Source organism: Prunus avium, chromosome 4, assembly GCF_965620075.1.
Source record: "Prunus avium chromosome 4, drPruAviu1.hap1.1, whole genome shotgun sequence".
Taxonomy (NCBI): domain Eukaryota; kingdom Viridiplantae; phylum Streptophyta; class Magnoliopsida; order Rosales; family Rosaceae; genus Prunus; species Prunus avium.
In genome coordinates this window covers 25,598,618-25,617,410 of record NC_142287.1, presented here as the reverse complement: position 1 = coordinate 25,617,410, position 18,793 = coordinate 25,598,618, and the positions used below count along the sequence as shown (strand labels likewise).

Here is an 18,793-nt window from a genome sequence, read left to right as displayed (position 1 = left end):
TTGGATTGACATTTTGTCAACTTTTGTTTTATGTTCATCTCTCTCTTGCTTGGTTACTCAACATGATGCTGATAAATGCCCCTCTCCATGTCAAGATTTCCAACCAAGTTAGTCTTGCTAGTTTTTGGAAGACTTTGAGGGACTTTATGGCAACTAAAAATGTCTTATCAAATCTTTTACGGAAAATTCAACTTGGTTATAATTAGGGATGTATACCCTTTGACGGTGGAAAGAGGGGAAATACATCCCAGTTTATATGCGAGAATCTCCTTTATAATAATAATAAAGGATAAGCTAGTGATTTTAATGCTTCTCTCTATTGGTTTACTGTATATTTCACTCGTGAAAAAAATTACAAAATATTCAATTTGCATTTGAATAGCTATTAAGGAGTGCCAAAATCACTTTGAATCCATCACCTTCTCTTGGCTTGTACAAATCTCCGCTATAAAAATTCTTCCTTATCTTCCGAGGAGGTCGTGAGTCGTGACTGGTGGGTCTGATGACTTCAGTGCACAGGCCTCATTTATTTTCTTTTTTATTTTCCTCCTTCAAATAAATTGACTTTTCAACTTTCTATTTTTTATTTTTTATGTATCTGAATTTTAATTTAAAGACTGTTCCTTTCTAATTAGCAAAAGATCAAGAAGGAAAAACCAAGAGGATGGACGGTGAACAAAGACATATTCAAACTGTTTGTTTTCCGTCTGTTCTGCAAACTGAGATTCCAGTAAGTTGTTTTGGGCTACTAGACTTATTAATATAAAATAATAATAATAATAATTTTTTGTATTTGGTTTTCCAATTTTATTCTAATCTTGCAGTTAATTTTTTTTTGTAATTTTAAGTTCATAACAAAGAAACTGAACAAAGACATGATTAATTATACAATATCTCTTTCATGCATTCATTAAGAGAAGATATCTCTTTCATTTCTTCTCACCTATGTTCATCTCTCATTTTCTAGTCTCATTTCTACGTCGTCCTTCTCCGTTTCTCATGTATTTTTCTTTAATTTCTTTAATGAAAACTTAAACACAAACCTTACCAAACAAAATAATATTATACAATCAACCTTATACCTATGTATTTCTACTGCATTTGTATGTAGGTCCTCAGTCTACCTCGTAACGTAAATTAATTTTCCATATACGAGTTCTACTCGTGATTTGTACGTCTTGATATCTTCCTGAGTTTGTTGATTCTTCAAAGGAAATATACGAACCTAAATTTTCTTGACCTATATATTTTTTTTCTGTGTTGGAAATCTTGACCTATCTGTGTTGGGACAATGTCTAAGAAGACATGATTGATTATATTTGTACCGCATAAACTAATCAGCTTTCCAAATCTTTACCGTTTTATATATATAGTTGCATTCTGGATCCAGTTGTTAAGATATAATACTGTATGCATGGAGAATATGAATGTTAAATTTCTAACCAATCTAAAATCTCTAACTATTTCATCTATATTTAGTGCTATTAAAGAAACTATTTTGTTAATATATCTTCAAATAAAGAGTGATTGAACCTTTTTATTATTATTATTGAATGGCTACATAATACATATATTGGATTGGGGCTTAACATTTTGTCCATTTTAATTAATTATATGCATTATTAGGAGCACTAAATAATCTTACAAAAAGTTATAATTTAGTTACACTGATATCATATCAAGTGATCTTACTCCTATATATATATATGTCATACTTTCATTGAATTCAGATAAGATTAACTTTCAAAATATGATATATTAATTTCAATAAAAAAAAAATAAGATAATTATAATTTAAGTGGTTAAGAGCAATCACTTATGTTCTCTATTTCCGCGTCTCGATATGACTTATATAAATGAAAGAGACATGTTCAATAAAAAACTTGAAGGATTGAGCAATTTTTGTATTTTCTATTATAATTAAGAAATAAAAACTTGGAATCTGCAGGCCTCAAGTCATTGTTTAATTTCTTTATTAGGCATTAGCCACGTTTCTTCCCCCAAAAAAAAAAAAAAACTTGTTCAAGCCTTTAAGCATTTTGACTTTTGAGTTACGAGTTGTGTGATTGGAAGTTTCCTTTACAGCCAAAAAAAAAAGAAAAAAAAGAAAAAAAAAAACCAAAACAAAATAAAATGAAAAAAAAGGAAATTCCAAAATCCATAGTAGTCCCATTCCATACCTTGCACGGCATGACAAAGGAGAAAAGTCAATTCCAAATCCCAGAAAGCTGTTTTTATTTTTTAATTATCCAAATTATTTTCATTTAGACAGGAAAAAAAAAAAAAAAAAAGCAGAAAGCGAAACACAGCAGTACGAGACGACTATTAACTGCAGCTCTGAAACTAGAGGAACGGAAAGCCATAATATTTTCATCTTCCTCATCTCTTCTCTCTCTCCCTTCATTTGTGCTGCAATCACCACAAGTGAGGTTCTTCATGTTTGAATTATCTTGTATTCTATCTGGGTTTTACCTGTACTTTTTATGTCTGGTAGCTGAGAGAATGTAAGAAAAGCTTACCTTTGATCTACCCATTGGAAATAAAAAGAAGAAAAAGACTTTGGATCTGTTTCTGGCCTCTGGGTGCTTAAGACCAAAAGAATGGTGAGTTTTTCTTATATAGTTGTTATACTTCTGAGTAAATGAGTTATAGTTATTTTGATTCAATCAATGAAAAGCTCATAGTTTGACTAATCCAAGTACTTGAATTATGTTGGCATTAGCTTCTGCGTGCAAAAGGACACTTCAAGGTGGAAATATAGCAAAACCCAGGTTCAATTCCATTGGAAAGTTATAAAGGTAATCTTCAAGAAACTTATTCATAACCATCATCATCATCTTCATCTTTTTCAATTGTGGTGCCTCCTAGATTGATTTATAAGATTTACAGTTGCTCAAAACCATAAATCTCTTCCATTTCTTCAATAATTTCTCTTTTAAATTGCTCCAGAATTATTTTTGTCTTATAATTGAGTTCAATGAGAATTAGAGTGATAGTTCTATAACAAAAATCAAATTTCATGAGCTTAAAGGTCTAAGTATTGATATTAGATTGACCTGATGTATTACAGAACTGAACTTGATAGATCTTTAAGGACATTAGATTCTATGCTGTTACTAGGCTGCATTTCCAGACCTTACTGTTACTGGTTGTCCTTATAATGTTTCCCCTTAACTTATAGATTCTGGCATATAGATTTTAATTTTAATTTTGCTTTTCGTGCCTCAAGTATGGAACGCTAAATTTTCAAAAGACAGGCATAGGCTATAGTCAAAACTTAAAATGTGCTATGGATGGATGCACAAACCGTTCTTGATCATTTATGATTATTTATCGAGGTTGTTTCCAATTGGAAAAAGTCCCTTTTTGAACATTTTTATCTCTTATATACATATGGTAAGGACTATAAGCTAACTACTAAAAAATTAAGTCAAGACTTGTATACGGAAACTACAGTGTGTTTGAGGAGAGTGATTTCAGGTAAATATGCGGGTATTGCATATGCAAACATCTTCAATTATTATTGAGGATGAGATTCTGCGGGCTGTCATCTTTCTATTTGAGTTCCTAGGTAGTACATGTTGATTAAAGAGGCCACGTAAATGTGCAGTTCAGATTTCTAAGCTTTGATTTTTGTTAGGGTGTCTTCTTGTTGAAGTCAATGACTAATGCATTTCTCATCAGACAGTTGTAGTTACATGCTGAGAAGGTTATGTTTACTTGGGGGCTTTGACAGGGCAAGGATTTTGATTGGTTGGTGATACTGGTCAACATAAAAAGCTGGCGATGACTTGTTTCTCTTTCTTTTTTAGGAAGAAGGCAGCTTCCTCAGTTACAAGGACTGTTGAACTTGATGAAGGTACTGTGGATGTCTTTATTCTGCTGTTCCTTTATTCAATTGTGAACATACTTTCTGTGTCAATGTTAGTTGCTTTGGCTCAATGCCAGCCGTCAAATTAGCTGCTCACTGCAATTGTGAAATGGATGACTTTTTCTAAGTCATACATAGATCTACCAAATCCGGTGGAGCTTTTTTCTGTGCTAAGTGATTTCATTATATTAATGTTAGTTACTGATTTATAAACCGATAATCTGAAGCATGAATGGAATCACCTTTATTCCGAAGAGTTTTAAGTTTGCTGCTATTCAAAGCCTATTTTATCAATTTGCTTCCATCCAGATAAATTGTTCCCTTTCAATTCTTTTTATCGATGACCGGGCCTCTTTTCAGAATCTTGAGAACCCTGGCCTTCTCAGCTGGCCACATGGTCATGCTAAATGGACTGTGATCCTTAATTTTGAGTCTGCAGATTGCTTTCTATTTTACTAGATTTTGCTTGATCTTGGGTTAAGGTGTGCCCGTTTTGGCCATTCTCTTGAATAACTTTAGTACAACGGCACAAATGATTAGTTTTGCTTACTTTCTTCACAATGTATGCACTCAAGATTTTTGATGCAATCTCGTTTTGTTTACTTTGATTGCACAAAACTTTGTTAATAAGTCCTTGGCGTTTAACTTAAACTTGGATGTCAGCATTTTCAACAAAAAGGAACCTAGCTTCTTTCAGAGGTTTAGCATTGTATCTTTATCCTACCTAAAATCTTCTAACAGGGTCCTATGGGTACAGTGGTTTCAGGCATTTTAAATGTTACTGTGTACACTTACAAGGAACTGCAAATTGCCGCTGAGAACTTCAGTGAAAAAAATAAAATTGGTCAGGGAGGCTTTGGCTCCGTGTACAAGGTAAATGGTTTTAGAAAGATATTGCTTATGACTTTTGTGGAATACTTGGTCATAAGCACTTGATTGTGCTAAAGACTTTTTGCTGACATTTACCTCTACAGGCTGACTGATAATTGTAAAATGTGTTTGATCAGGGAACACTTAAGAATGGCACTTTGGCAGCTATAAAGGTATTGTCAGCAGAGTCTAGGCAAGGGTCCCAGGAATTTTTGACAGAAATCGAGGTGATTGCAAACATTGAGCATGATAACCTGGTTAAGCTATATGGTTGCTGTGCAGAAGGCAATCATAGGATATTGGTTTACGGCTATCTCGAGAATAATAGCCTTGCACAAACACTTCTTGGCAAGTAATATTACTTGGTTCTTATTTGAATAAATTAATTGTGTGAGTAATGACTTACTCCCTCTGTACTTTATAGGTGGAGGCCACAGTAGTATCCAGTTTAGTTGGTCTGCAAGGTGTAAAATATGCGTTGGTGTTGCAAGGGGGCTTGGTTTTCTTCATGAGGAAGTTCGGCCCCATATTATTCACAGAGACATTAAAGCTAGCAATATTCTCCTTGATAAAGACCTCTCACCAAAAATTTCAGATTTCGGTCTGGCAAAGTTTATTGCACCCAACTTGACTCATGTCAGCACTCGTGTTGCTGGAACAGCGTAAGTTTTCCAGTTCCAGTTCTACTATTTTTCAATGTGTTTAAATTTACAGTGGACATTCAGCAAGGGGATGCATGATTGAGGGCCTCAGTCGATTGGAAAGATATAATGTAAAAATTATAGTTTGAAATGTAACGACCAAAAACAAAATCTATTGTGCTAGTGAATGTAGAGCAAATTTTAGAGTACACAACTCTAAGATAGACTTGTTGGAGACAAAACAAGTAAACAATTTACTTGTATTAGACTCACAAAATATTACAACAAACAACTCTCAAAGGAAAGACTAACTCTTACAAACACTCTTTCTCACTTCACTCACACTTCTCACAATGACTCCTTAGCTCTATAGCTCACTCTTCTAGTTGACACACACTTCACTTCTTTATTGTATACAATGCATGGCTTCATGCCTATTTATAGTTATGTGTTGCCGACTTTGCTCTCCATTCCACCGCCTTGTTTTACCTTCTAGACAATTCTTCATGCTTCAACTTGGCTGCCAACTTGCTTTGCTTTCCATAGTTTATGCATCTTTCTAGAATAAACTATATTATTCTAATACATCAACTAGTTACAAAGTCGGTGAAGCTTTCTCCAGTTTTCCAGATTTTTCTATAGTTATCTAGCTCAAATGTTGACTTCCTTTTCTAGGCTTTATTTCCTTTTATACTTCTAGAACTTTGTAGAGATTGCTCCTCAAAATAGGTTGAGCTGGGGTTGATACTTTAACACTCCCCCTCAACACCAGCTCACATCCTTCGCATCACATTGAGCTGATGACGAAATCTTTCCAACTTGCTGGTACTCAGACCTTTTGTGAACAAGTCCGCAATTTGATCATCTGTATTGATATGTCTCATCTCAATCTCTTCTTGCAGAACCTTCTCTCTGATAAAATGGTAGTGTATCTCCACATGTTTGGTTCTTGCGTGAAAGACTGGATTTTCCGCCAAACGAACTGCTGATTGATTGTCACAGTATAACGGCACTGAATAATCTACCAGTTGATGTAGATCATTCATCAGCTGTGTTAGCCACGTGATCTCTTGAGCTGTCATTGCTGCTGCTCTGTACTCTGCTTCCGTGGTTGACAAAGATACCGTCGGCTGTCTCTTACTGCACCAATAAATTGTTCCTGAACCAAGCTTAAACACGTACCCGGTAGTTGATCGACGAGTATCATGATCTCCCGCATAGTCAGCATCACAATAACCAACTAGCTTGCAATCTTCACCTTTCTTGTACAACAGACCATAGTCAATTGTACTTTTCACATACCTCAGTATTCGTCGTACTGCGTCCAAATGAGACTTCTTTGGATTTTGCATGTATCGACTCATCACACCAACTGCATACGAAATGTCAGGCCGAGTCAATGTCAAGTAGATTAGACTACCCACCAATTGTCGATACATCGTTGTGTCTTCCAAGTCTTTGCCTTCATATGCGCACAGCTTGACATTGGGCTCCATTGGCGTTGAGATTGGCTTGCATTCAAGCATCCCAAACTTTTGCAACAAATCTTTTGCATATTTCTGTTGACACAGAAATATTCCTTCTTGTGTGCGATCGACCTCTAGCCCAAGAAAGTGCTTGAGTTGTCCCAGTTCTTTCATCTGAAAACGAACTGACAAATTCTCCTTCGTCCGGTGAATTTCTTCCTCATCATCACCAGTGATGATTAGATCATCCACGTATACCAGCACGATAGCCAATTTTCCTCCATTAGCTTTGACAAATAAACTAGGATCTGCATGGGTCACTGAATAACCACTTCGAGAGAGAAATTCTGCAATCTTACCGTACCATGCTCTTGGCGCTTGCTTCAATCCGTAAAGTGCCTTTTTCAGCTTGCACACATACTCGGGATGGACTTCGTTCTCAAAGCCCTTTGGTTGAGTCATGTAGATTTCCCGATCTAACTCCCCATGCAAGAATGCATTCTTCACATCCATCTGGTACAAGTTCCAATCTTTGTTGGCTGCAAGTGCAAGTAGGACTCGTACAGTCACAAGCTTTGCCACTGGACTAAACGTTTCATCATAATCTAGTCCGTATTGCTGAGAGAAACCTCGAGCCACCAACCGAGCCTTGTACCTCTCGACCGACCCATCAGGACGACGCTTTATCTTATACACCCATTTGCAGGATATGGGTTTCACATCTCTTGGCTTTGGTACCAGATCCCAAGTCTGATTTTGCTCTAGAGCAGTGATTTCTTCTCCCATAGCTTTAACCCATTCGGAACTCTGTGATGCTTCTTCAAATGTTTCAGGCTCAACTATGTCTTCTGCTATGGCTGCGTTGGCGTATTTGGGATTTTGCTTCCGTACTCTTGTTGACCTTCTGGGTTGTGACTGTGGAGTCGGTATTTCCACTTCACTGGGTCTAACTTCTTCTAGTGCTTGTTGATGTACACCAGTTTGCCAAGGATTCTGAGTAACGTCTTGCTCATCATCGTCACCATCAAGCAAATCTTCATGCTCATTTGGACTCGGTCGGATTGGAACAATTTGCTCCCCCAACTTCTGTTGCAGCTTATCTTCAATTTCTCTCGAGTCTGGTAACACCTCCTTTTTTGGGGACCACCAAGATGATGCTTCATCGAACACCACATCTCGTGATGTGTAGCACCTTCCATTTGTAGGGTCACAACACTTCCACCCTTTTCTCTGGTTGTCGTATCCCACAAAGATACATCTGATTGCCTTCTTGTCAAACTTGCTACGTAGATGACTTGGAACAAATACGTAGCACACACAACCGAATACTCGAAAGTAACTGACTGTAGGTTTCATATCCCACAGTTTCTCAAATGGTGAAATAAATTCTAACCTTGGTTGAGGAAGTTTGTTGATCACATGGGCTGCAGTTCTCATGGCTTCAGCCCAAAACCTTCCAGGCACATTCTTGGCATGCAGCATGCTTCGACATATCTCTGCAAGATGCCGGTTCTTTCTCTCTGCTACTCCATTCTGTTGTGGCGTGTTGGCACATGTGAACTGATGACGTATGCGAGTCTCTCGTAGATACTGGCAGAATTCATTCGAGGTATATTCTCCTCCATTATCTGTGCGTAGACAAATAATCTTCTTTCCCACTTCTCCTTCAACTATCTCTCTAAACTCTTTAAACTTTGAAAATGTGTCGGATTTTTCTTTCATAAAGAAAACCCACACATACCTGGAGAAGTCATCAATGAACGTCACCATGTATCGCATCCCGCTAATCGATGGTTGCTTAACAGGACCGAACACATCAGAATGGATTAACTCTAGCGGTGCTTTTGCTTTGAACTTGGATTCCTTATATGGTAGTTGATGCGCTTTACCATATTGACATCCTGCACAGACCGTATCTGTTCTCACATCAAGCTGAGGCAGACCCTTGAGCATTGACTTCTTCATCATCACGCTTAGCTTGTGATAGCTAACGTGGCCCAATCTCATGTGCCATAAATCTGCTGTCTCGTTCTTTCTTGTCTTGTCTACATATGCAGACTCTGCTGACATTACGTAGACTGACTCTAGTCGTCGTCCCTCCATTGTCGGCATCCCTGAGATCTTGAGGTCTCGATACACCTTCACATCTCTTGGACTGAATAGGACATAGTGGCCTGATGATGTCAGTTGTGCTACTGAAAGCAGATTCTTCTTCATGCCTGGAACATGGTAGACATCTTGAAGTGGCACCTGGTTAGAATTGTATCGTGGTGCTACTATTGTCTTACCGATGTGGGTTATCGGTAACCTTGAGTTGTTGGCAGTCACCACCACACGATTGCCTTTGTACTCAGTCAGGTTCTGCAGCTTCTCCTTATCACCTGTCATGTGATTTGAGCAGCCTGAGTCGATAATCCAATCATTCTTGTAGTCAATCCTTTCAGGTGACGTCACAGTGAGAGCTATCTCCTCTTCCTCTATAGCAAGAGATGCTTCCGCGTCCCAAACATCCTCACTTTTCTCCTTTGAGTTGGACGTAGCAGTATTACTCTCAGCGGGCCTTTTGTTGGACCAACAATCTTTCGCCATGTGGCCCTTCTTTCCGCAGTTGTAGCATTTACCTTCGAATCTTTTAGTATTCTTGGATTGACCACGGTTGCCTTGAAACTTTGAAGCTCCCCCTGGCCGAGAACTTCCTTCTCCTTGATGACTTTTCGCCTTGTCACCATCTCTTTTAGATCCATTACCAAAGTGCTGCTTGAAGTTGCCTTTACTTTTGTTGGTGTAGAGCGCTTCCTCCTCACCTTTTAACGAGACCCCTCCCATTTGCTTAGCCATAGCTTCTTGATCGGCAAGCAAATTTTCAAACTCAACAAGTGATGGTTGAGTAGGCCACCCTTGTACAGCGGCAACGAAGCCTCGGTATTCGGGTCTCAGACCATGGATAATTATTCTTTTTATCCTAGATTCCACAATAGCAGCAGTAGGATCTAAATCAGAAATTTCACGGCATATGGACTTTACCTTGTGGAAGTACTGAGCAATCATCATGTCACGTTGTGCAACAGATAGCAGCTCGTTCTCAAGAAGTTGTAGTCTTGTGTCATTCCTTTTTGAAAAGAGTGTTGCAAAGGTGTCCCATGCTTCCTTTGGTGTTTTGGCTTTCCTTATGTGCTCCAACATTTCTTCTTCAATTGTTGTCTTCAGGGCAAACATGGCTTTACCTGCTTTGATCTTCCACTTACGCAAAGCGTCGCTATTGTCTTCTCGTGGTTGTGCAACATCGTTGCCCCCGACGACATCCCAAAGATCTTGACCTTGCAGATAAGACTCCATGCATGTCGCCCACGTGTTGTAATTTTTGTTGTTGAGCTTCGTGATTCCTCCAACTACGTGAAGATCACCCATCGTGTCGGCAGAATTCCGGCAGTACCGAACAAGCTTGAACTAAATATGCAAACTTGTAGAGACAAACTCTTCACGACTCAAAGAAGCTCTCGCAGAATCAGTCACTGACCGTCCCGCTCTGATACCAATTGTAGAGCAAATTTTAGAGTACACAACTCTAAGATAGACTTGTTGGAGACAAAACAAGTAAACAATTTACTTGTATTAGACTCACAAAATATTACAACAAACAACTCTCAAAGGAAAGACTAACTCTTACAAACACTCTTTCTCACTTCACTCACACTTCTCACAATGACTCCTTAGCTCTATAGCTCACTCTTCTAGTTGACACACACTTCACTTCTTTATTGTATACAATGCATGGCTTCATGCCTATTTATAGTTATGTGTTGCCGACTTTGCTCTCCATTCCACCGCCTTGTTTTACCTTCTAGACAATTCTTCATGCTTCAACTTGGCTGCCAACTTGCTTTGCTTTCCATAGTTTATGCATCTTTCTAGAATAAACTATATTATTCTAATACATCAACTAGTTACAAAGTCGGTGAAGCTTTCTCCAGTTTTCCAGATTTTTCTATAGTTATCTAGCTCAAATGTTGACTTCCTTTTCTAGGCTTTATTTCCTTTTATACTTCTAGAACTTTGTAGAGATTGCTCCTCAAAATAGGTTGAGCTGGGGTTGATACTTTAACAGTGAAATGTTTGGTATGGGCTGCATGGTGTTCTATGTGTCAGGCAGGCTGTCAACAGTGATTTGTTCATTTTGAAGGTTGTTGGAACGTGAATGCAGCCCTAAATTCTGGTCTAAACATTATCATAGATGTCTTCAAATATGTGACCATGATCAGATAATTATACAAATTGACCTTTGAAGTCTTGCCCATAAATTTTCACTAAACTTTTTATCTCCTTTTCTTTTACTATTACCAGATTACTGTGATTATGTTGACATACTTGGCTCCCTGTTTGATTTTTGCAGAGGTTACTTGGCACCTGAGTACGCCATACGAGGTCAAGTGACAAGGAAAGCAGACGTCTACAGTTTTGGTGTTCTGATCTTGGAAATTATTTGCGGGAGGTGCAACACAAACAGACGATTACCATTAAAAGAACAATATCTTCTTCCAATGGTATGAACCTTTCTGAAATATCGTATAATTCTATGAATTAGTATTTGCTTTCATGACTAAATTGAACCCTTTCGACTGGCTTATAGATTTTACTTGTTATGTATAGTAATCAGTAATGATAAATTAATAATATAAGATTTATTACATTAACATGTGCGGGAGTGATGTACATTACCCAGTAAACTTCTGCATTTCTTTTGATGTACATTCATCTACAAACAGGGATTATATTTTACCCTATAAACTTCTGCACTTCTTATTTTAGATGTGCAACTTCACATTCATCTACAAACAGGGCTTATATTTTACCCTGTAAACTTCTGCATATCTTATTTTAGATAGCTTTGTGCCCCAGCTCCCCCTCACTGAAACAGATGCCTCTTTGTGACTGTATCATGTATTCTCTTAAGATTGCTCTTACAGTTGTAGGAGAGAGCAAAAATTAAACTTCTTATTTTCTATGGAAGATGTATTTCCTTTCATAGTGTTAGAATCTTCGAAAGAAAACAGTATAAGAAAGACTAGGCATTTACTCTGTAGTTAAGGTGCACTAGCCTTGCAAGAAAGCTTGCCAATTTCTTGGCCAGCAGCAATGATAAAACCGATGTTAACAACTTTATGGCAATTCTTTTGCTGATTAATGGCACTAAAGCACATGTAAAAGAATTGTCACGATCACAACCTTATAACTTTGAAAATTCTTTTGATGGATTTCTTTTTTCCCACCAAATTCTGAATAGTTATATAACCTGGATATTCTAGCATTCTTCCTTATAATTATTTTAGTTCATCAGAACCATTTTTTATATAACATTGTTAATTGACTCAAAACATCATAATTGACTTGATAGCAAATTACTTTCCTTCAATTTGTGGGGTATCAATATTAATACTAGAACATGGTTCTGAGACTATGTGATATGTTTGTTCATGACTGCACCAGAGCCTCTTGATGAATCCATCAAGCTTCTTTAGGTGCTTATTTTTAGTGAAAACCCTTTACGTTTTTTTAAGGTTAATGATCTCTATTAGCTATGAAATGGTTGATAATTTTGCAATTTGATAGAATTACTACTAGAATCTTGAGAAGACTTATCAAATAAACATTCGTGTTGCAGGTGTGGGAACACCATGAGAGGGAGCAGCTGGTGGAGTTAGTAGACACAGCATTGAACGGAATATTCAATGTTGAGGAGGCTTGCAGATTCCTAAAGATTGGCCTTCTCTGCACTCAAGACATGCCCAAGCTCCGACCATCCATGTCTACTGTTGTTGAGATGCTGACAGGTGAAAGAGATGTGAACGAGGAGAAGATATCCAAACCAGGACTGCTTTATGAATTCATGGATCAAACAGAAGGCCACAGAGATAAGGCCAGTGCAAGACCTTCATCTTACACAGTATCTGCCTCAGGGAGGTTTATCAATACGTCATCTTCATCAGAAAACATAACTACTTCATTTGCTACTATGACCTTCAATTCTATATATGACCGAAGCAATTAGGGCAGGCAGAATCTCTTTTTGGTTATTGTCTGGTTTGGCCAGGCAGTCAGCATATTAATTCTTCTAGGTTAATATCATTTTTTGCTTGGGTATGTCTTGAGTGCATTGGCACACCTGTTAGGGGAACAAGTAGTAATATGCTATGAAAGAATACTTTTGTAGGGCTACAGTTGGTGTAAATGTTTATAATCAATTAACTTTTTCTTTTCTTGCTTTGTAAAGAAAGCTTGACTATATGAACAATCCTTCCACCCCCTTCTTCAGTTCCAGGAATTGTGTGTAGACAGGGCCTCACTTTCATCTGCATTAATCATTTTCTTTCCAAGTTTAACCCGACTCGAACTGCACTCTGAAATAAGGTTCCTACACTCTTTGTAAACTCAGGCACGAGGTGTGCATGTGGCTTACTCAAATTGGAATTTGTTCTAGCTACAAAAGGAAATCAGGTCATGGTTGACCAGCAGAGGGGCATCGGGGCCTTCTCATGGCAGCATCTATTTGTGACAGAATCATTTCTCAGCTAAGTTAAATTATTTAATTATATAGGATGATGAAGTACTTTTTTGGGTAAGGTGGCATGCCTACTTCAGCTAAGTTTCTTGATTTATGGTGCACACGTCTTCAGAAATGGTTATTCTCTTCACTGTATAATAGAACTGTTGATGAACATTGAAATGGAATCAAGATCATACAACTTTGATGAATTCTGTCTAATCTGATTCCGCTTGAATTCGGATGCGTGGTACGAAATTATGAGGAATCAGGATATTTTGAAGGCATGCGAAAATCAAAATTTTAAAATCGATCCAAACTGGCACCGATAACGTTGTTCTATGAATCAGGATGTTTTGGATTTGAGGCACCAAACCCAGTTTAGGAACAGAGCAAGCCGTACATGATACAATAGTTTGATCATCCTAAAAAGAATATACGAAAGAATGAAAAGGAGAAATAACATTAACGATTGTATATCCTTGTGTAAGAACTATCTAGCTAGTTTCTGTTTCTGCAGCATCTGTACCACAGAATGAGAAAACAAAGCACTCTATAACCAATTATGAAACCAAACATCACAGCTAAATTGCTCCACTTTTGTGTCTCCCTTAAACCCTGTTGTCTTAAGAATCCATCCCCAAATAGATTGCATCCATCTTTGTCAATTTGTATGCACCTTCTTCCCTGCTCGCCTCCATACTCATTTATTATAAAACACTCAAAAGGGTACTTGAAAAGACTTGAGTAGTGCATGAAAATCCAGTAACTTGGTATGCTATCCTTCGATATGAAGTACCCGGAAAAGAGAAAGAAAGATCCCATGAGCCCTGAAATCAATGAAGTTCCCATGATGAAGTTCGGCACGAGAGCACTGAAACAAGCCACAACAGAATTGGACATCAGAAGAACCATCCAGACTACCAGAGAGAAGTAGAGAAATCCATCAATGTTCCTCCTTAATCCAACCAACCAGTAAACTGGAGTGGAATATAGAAGACCAACCATGAAAAGAAAAGGAAGAAATATGAGGGTGTTCGCTATAACATAGGAAGAAACTCTATAAGCTCCTTTGGAAGTCTCAGTCATTAGAATTCTTCTCTCTTGTAAGAAAATTGGTAAGCCTTCTGTTGTGGAAGATAGCAAGAAAGTGAGGCTGAAGGCAAAAAATCCAGTTTGGGTTTGTAAGGCAATGCTCCCTTTTTCCCTGCCAACATTTAAGAAAATGGTCCCAAGTACCAACCCAGCTACCAAGGCTTGTATGACTCTTGTGACAAACAGTTGCTTGGTTCTAAATATGTTGCTGCAAAATCTTTGTCCTAGTATAACAACTTCCTCGAGTCGAGAATTTGGGTAGACTAGAAGCTTTCCTTCCAAATTGTGAGAGCATACAAGCCTTTCTTGCAAAGGAAAAGGATGGATGTTCAAGGCTTCTGAAGTTGGTGTACCATCCAAGCTGCCAATAACATCAATGGCGAATTCAAGCAGATTAACATGGTTGGGGATGCAATGGCCAGCAGAATTGAGCCTTTGTTGGAGAAGATGCAATGATCCATTATGCATGACAGTGCCATTGGAAAGCAGAATAATGCGGTCGAATATCTCGAGGATTCGAAAACCAGGTTGGTGGATGGTCAGAATAATAGTCTTGCCTTGATTGACAACCATAGTTTTGAGCAAGGACACTACGTGGAAAGCTGAGGCAGAATCCAGCCCTGAAGTTGGTTCGTCAATCAAAATCACACCTGGATCGTGAACTAAATCAACTCCAATTGAAACTCTGCGCCTTTCCCCACCCGAAATGCCATTGTTGGATCCCCAACCAATTCTTGAAGCTGCAACATGCTCCAACCCAAGGTCCTTCATCAGCTGTCTCACTTTAGATGCAGCCTCTTTTTTCCCACCATGAAGCCTTAGCAGAGCACTAAACATGAGTGTTTCTTCAACTGTAAGTAATGGGAATAGGGCATCATCTTGTGTGACATATCCCGATATTCTCCGAAAACGTTTGGTGTCCATAGGCTGATCATTAACCAGCACTTGACCACAAACTTTCTTTGGAGATATCTTCCCAGCAAGAATCTCTAGCAGTGTGGTTTTTCCAGCCCCACTAGGACCAGCAATTGCAGTGATCTCTACAGGCCTTGCTTCACAGTTTACATCCTTCAAAATGAAACTTGGGACCCTCCTTGAAGTAGCACAACACACAAACTTCATTTCATCAAATTGGGTACATAATTTGTAGCCCAGATTTCTTGTTTCAATTCTGTATGGTGTTGTTCTCTGGCCACCAGAAACCGGCATTGTCACCGGCAATTCCATGGAGCAGAAGAGTGAAAAGGGAGAGAGAAATGGGATATTTTGTGGGATTGTGTGAGGAAATGGAAGAGATGAGCTAACACACCAAATTTGGTGTTGCTGCACAAGTTAAGCTCAGAGAAGAAGCCAGCTTTGATATTTTTGTGATGCATGGGGGGCTTAGGTAGTTTGAGATAACATGTATTTGACTTGGTGTTGCTCTCTTTTTTTCTATGTTCTTGTTGGCAAACATAACTTCTGATGGGTTTGGAGAGTTGGAGGAGGGCTTCAAGAAAACCAAAAAATAAAGTACGTAATTCACTTTTGGAAGTTTTTTCAGGTGAGCCGATTATTGACTGCGTAGGGTTGGTGCTGGTTGCTCAGCAGTTTGGTGGGAAATTTGCTAATTTGACCAATTAGGCAATTACAACAATAGAATTGCCAACTTTGGTTTTCTGGGCCTTTGCCAAACTACCATAAGAAGATCAAGCTTGTGCACTTTCTACTATTGGCTAACTTCTATCTATCTCATGCTCATTGGAAGACAATGAAAATTCCATTAAGAAAAATAATTTAGGGAACTTTTCTTTTTCTTCTAGTAAAATTATACAAATTTCAACTCTCTAATGTAACATTCTATTTAAACCCCGCACTTTTCTTTGTTCACCCCATATTCTAAATTCCCCCCAACTTGTAATTCAAATTTTCACAATTTCTAAGAAAACCCCACTATCTTCTCAAACTACCCCTAAATACACACTCAGACCAAAAAAAAAAAAAAAACTCATCAACCTCTAAAGTTGGATGACCTTTTTTGTCTTTTTATACAATAATAAAACTTAAGAGCTTAATGATTTAAGTATTGGGGTGAACAAAGAAAAGTGAGGGGTTTAAATAGAAAAACTCTTAATCATCTATGGCAACTTGGCAAGAGATAGTAATTTGATATGAAATGGTTAATGATTTTGCAATGATCTCTATTAGCTATGAAATGGTTGATAATTTTGCAATTTGATAGAATTACATGCTAGAATCTTGAGAAGACTTATCAAAATAAAAGTTCGTGTTGCAGGTATGGGAACACCATGAGAGGGGGCAGCTGGTGGAGTTAGTAGACACAGCATTGAATGGAATATTCAATGTTGAGGAGGCTTGCAGATTCCTGAAGATTGGCCTACTCTGCACTTAAGACATGCCCAAGCTCCGACGATCCATGTCTACTGTTGTTGAGATGCTGACAGGCGAAAGAGATGTGAATGTGGAGAAGATATCCAAACCAGGACTGCTTTCTGAATTCATGGATCAGACAGAAGGCCATAGAGATAAGGCCAACGCAAGACCTTCATCTTACACGGTATCTGCCTCAGGGAGGTTCATCAATACATCATCTTCATCAGAAAACATAACTGCTTCATTTGCTACTATGACCTTCAATTCTATATACGACCGAAGCAAGTAGGGCCTCATTTTCATCTGCATTAAGCATTTTCTTTCCAAGTTTCCTAGACAACATCCCCATTTTTACTCATTTTCTTGATGAACCTTATGGATTGATCTAGCAATGTTCAAATTTATGTCCTTTTTATTGAATCACTTGAAGTTTTACTCGACTCGATCTGCACTCCCAAATAAGCTTCCTACACTCTTTGTAAACTCGGGCACGAGGAGTGCATGAGGCTTACTTTAGAGTTATAAAGCACAAACAATGAAAAAGAGAACTTATAACTCAAATTGGAATTTGATCTAGCTACAAATGGAAATCAGGTCATGGTTGACCAGCATCTATTTGTGCAAGAATTCTTTTTCAGCTAAGGTATTGTGCACGTCTTCAGAAATGGTCTTCTCTTCACTGGATAATAGAACTATTGATGAACATTGAAATGGAATATCATACAACTCTGATGAATTCTGTCTAATCTAATTCCGCTAGAATTCGGATGTGTGGTATGAAGTTTTGAATTAGGATAATTTGTAGGCATGCAAAAATAAAAAACTTAATCGATCCAAATTGGCATTGATAACGTTGTTCGACGAATCAGAATGTTTTGGATTTGAGGCACCAAACCCAGTTTTGAAACAGAGTAAACAGTACATGATACAATAGTTTGATTGATCATCCTAAAAAGAATATACAAAAGAATCCATCCCCAAATAGATTGCATCCATCTTTGTCAATCTGTATGCACCTTCTTCCCTGCATGACTCTTGTGACAAACAGTTGCTTGGTTCTAAATATGTTGCTGCAAAATCTTTTTCCTAGTATAACAACTTCCACAAGTCGAGAATTCGGGTAGATTAGAAGTTTTTCTTCCAAATTGTGAGAGCATACAAGCCTTTCTTGTAAAGGATGGCTGTTCAAGGCTTATGAAGTTTGTGTACCATCCAAGCTACCGATAACATCAATGGAGAATTTGAGCAGATTAACATGGTTGGGAATGCAATGGCCAGCAGAATTGAGCATTTGTTGGAGAAGATGCAATGATCCATTATGCATGACAGTCCCATTGGAAAACAGAATAATGTAGGATTCGATAACCAGGTTGGTGAATGGTCAGAACAAGTCTTGCCTTGATACATGGAAAGCTGAGGCAGAATCCAGCCCCGAAGTTGGTTCCTCAATCAAAATCACAACTGGATCATGAACTAAATCAACTCCAATTGAAACTCTGCGCCTTTGCCCACCTGAAATGCCATTGTTTGATTTTCAACCAATTCTTGAAGCTGCAACATGCTCCAGCCCAAAGCTCCTTCATCAGCTGTCTCACTTTAGATGCAGTGCAGCCCCTTTTTTCCCACCAGGAAGCCTTAGCAGAGCACTAATCATCAATGTTTCTTCTAATTTTTTTTTATAAAAAATATATATATATATAAAGAATTAAAAAAATATATATATTATTTTCTTCTAATAAAAATAATAAAATTTAAACCGTCATGCAACATTAGATTCCACAACAAATGAAAAAAAAAAACCTTAAGCGAATTAATTTAAGAAAGGAAAAAATTTGGCTCCTTAGAGCATCTCCAACCGATATGTCAAAAGTGCCATATAGACATTTAACGGCTAGAAATAACATCTCATATCACTCCAACCGAATTGTCAAAGCTGATG

At 37.9% G+C, this 18,793-nt stretch overlaps 2 protein-coding genes across 2 annotated transcripts; one reads left to right on the top strand and one right to left on the bottom strand.

The window, feature by feature from the left end:
- The first annotated feature begins 2,278 nt into the window (after positions 1 to 2,278).
- LOC110762829 (cold-responsive protein kinase 1-like) lies at positions 2,279 to 13,163 on the top strand. Its single transcript, XM_088252085.1, has 8 exons — positions 2,279 to 2,603; positions 2,723 to 2,798; positions 3,737 to 3,859; positions 4,629 to 4,744; positions 4,879 to 5,089; positions 5,166 to 5,403; positions 11,239 to 11,389; positions 12,508 to 13,163. Exons 3-8 carry the CDS (start codon positions 3,787 to 3,789, stop codon positions 12,892 to 12,894), a joined length of 1,176 nt encoding a protein of 391 aa, XP_088108211.1. The 5' UTR covers positions 2,279 to 2,603; positions 2,723 to 2,798; positions 3,737 to 3,786; the 3' UTR covers positions 12,895 to 13,163.
- Positions 13,164 to 13,687: 524 nt separating this feature from the next.
- Positions 13,688 to 15,932, bottom strand: ABCG10 (ABC-2 type transporter family protein). The gene has a single exon (XM_021965527.2). The coding sequence runs from the start codon at positions 15,706 to 15,708 to the stop codon at positions 13,888 to 13,890; it is 1,821 nt and encodes a 606-aa protein (XP_021821219.2). The 5' UTR covers positions 15,709 to 15,932; the 3' UTR covers positions 13,688 to 13,887.
- Between the last annotated feature and the right edge of the window lie 2,861 nt (positions 15,933 to 18,793).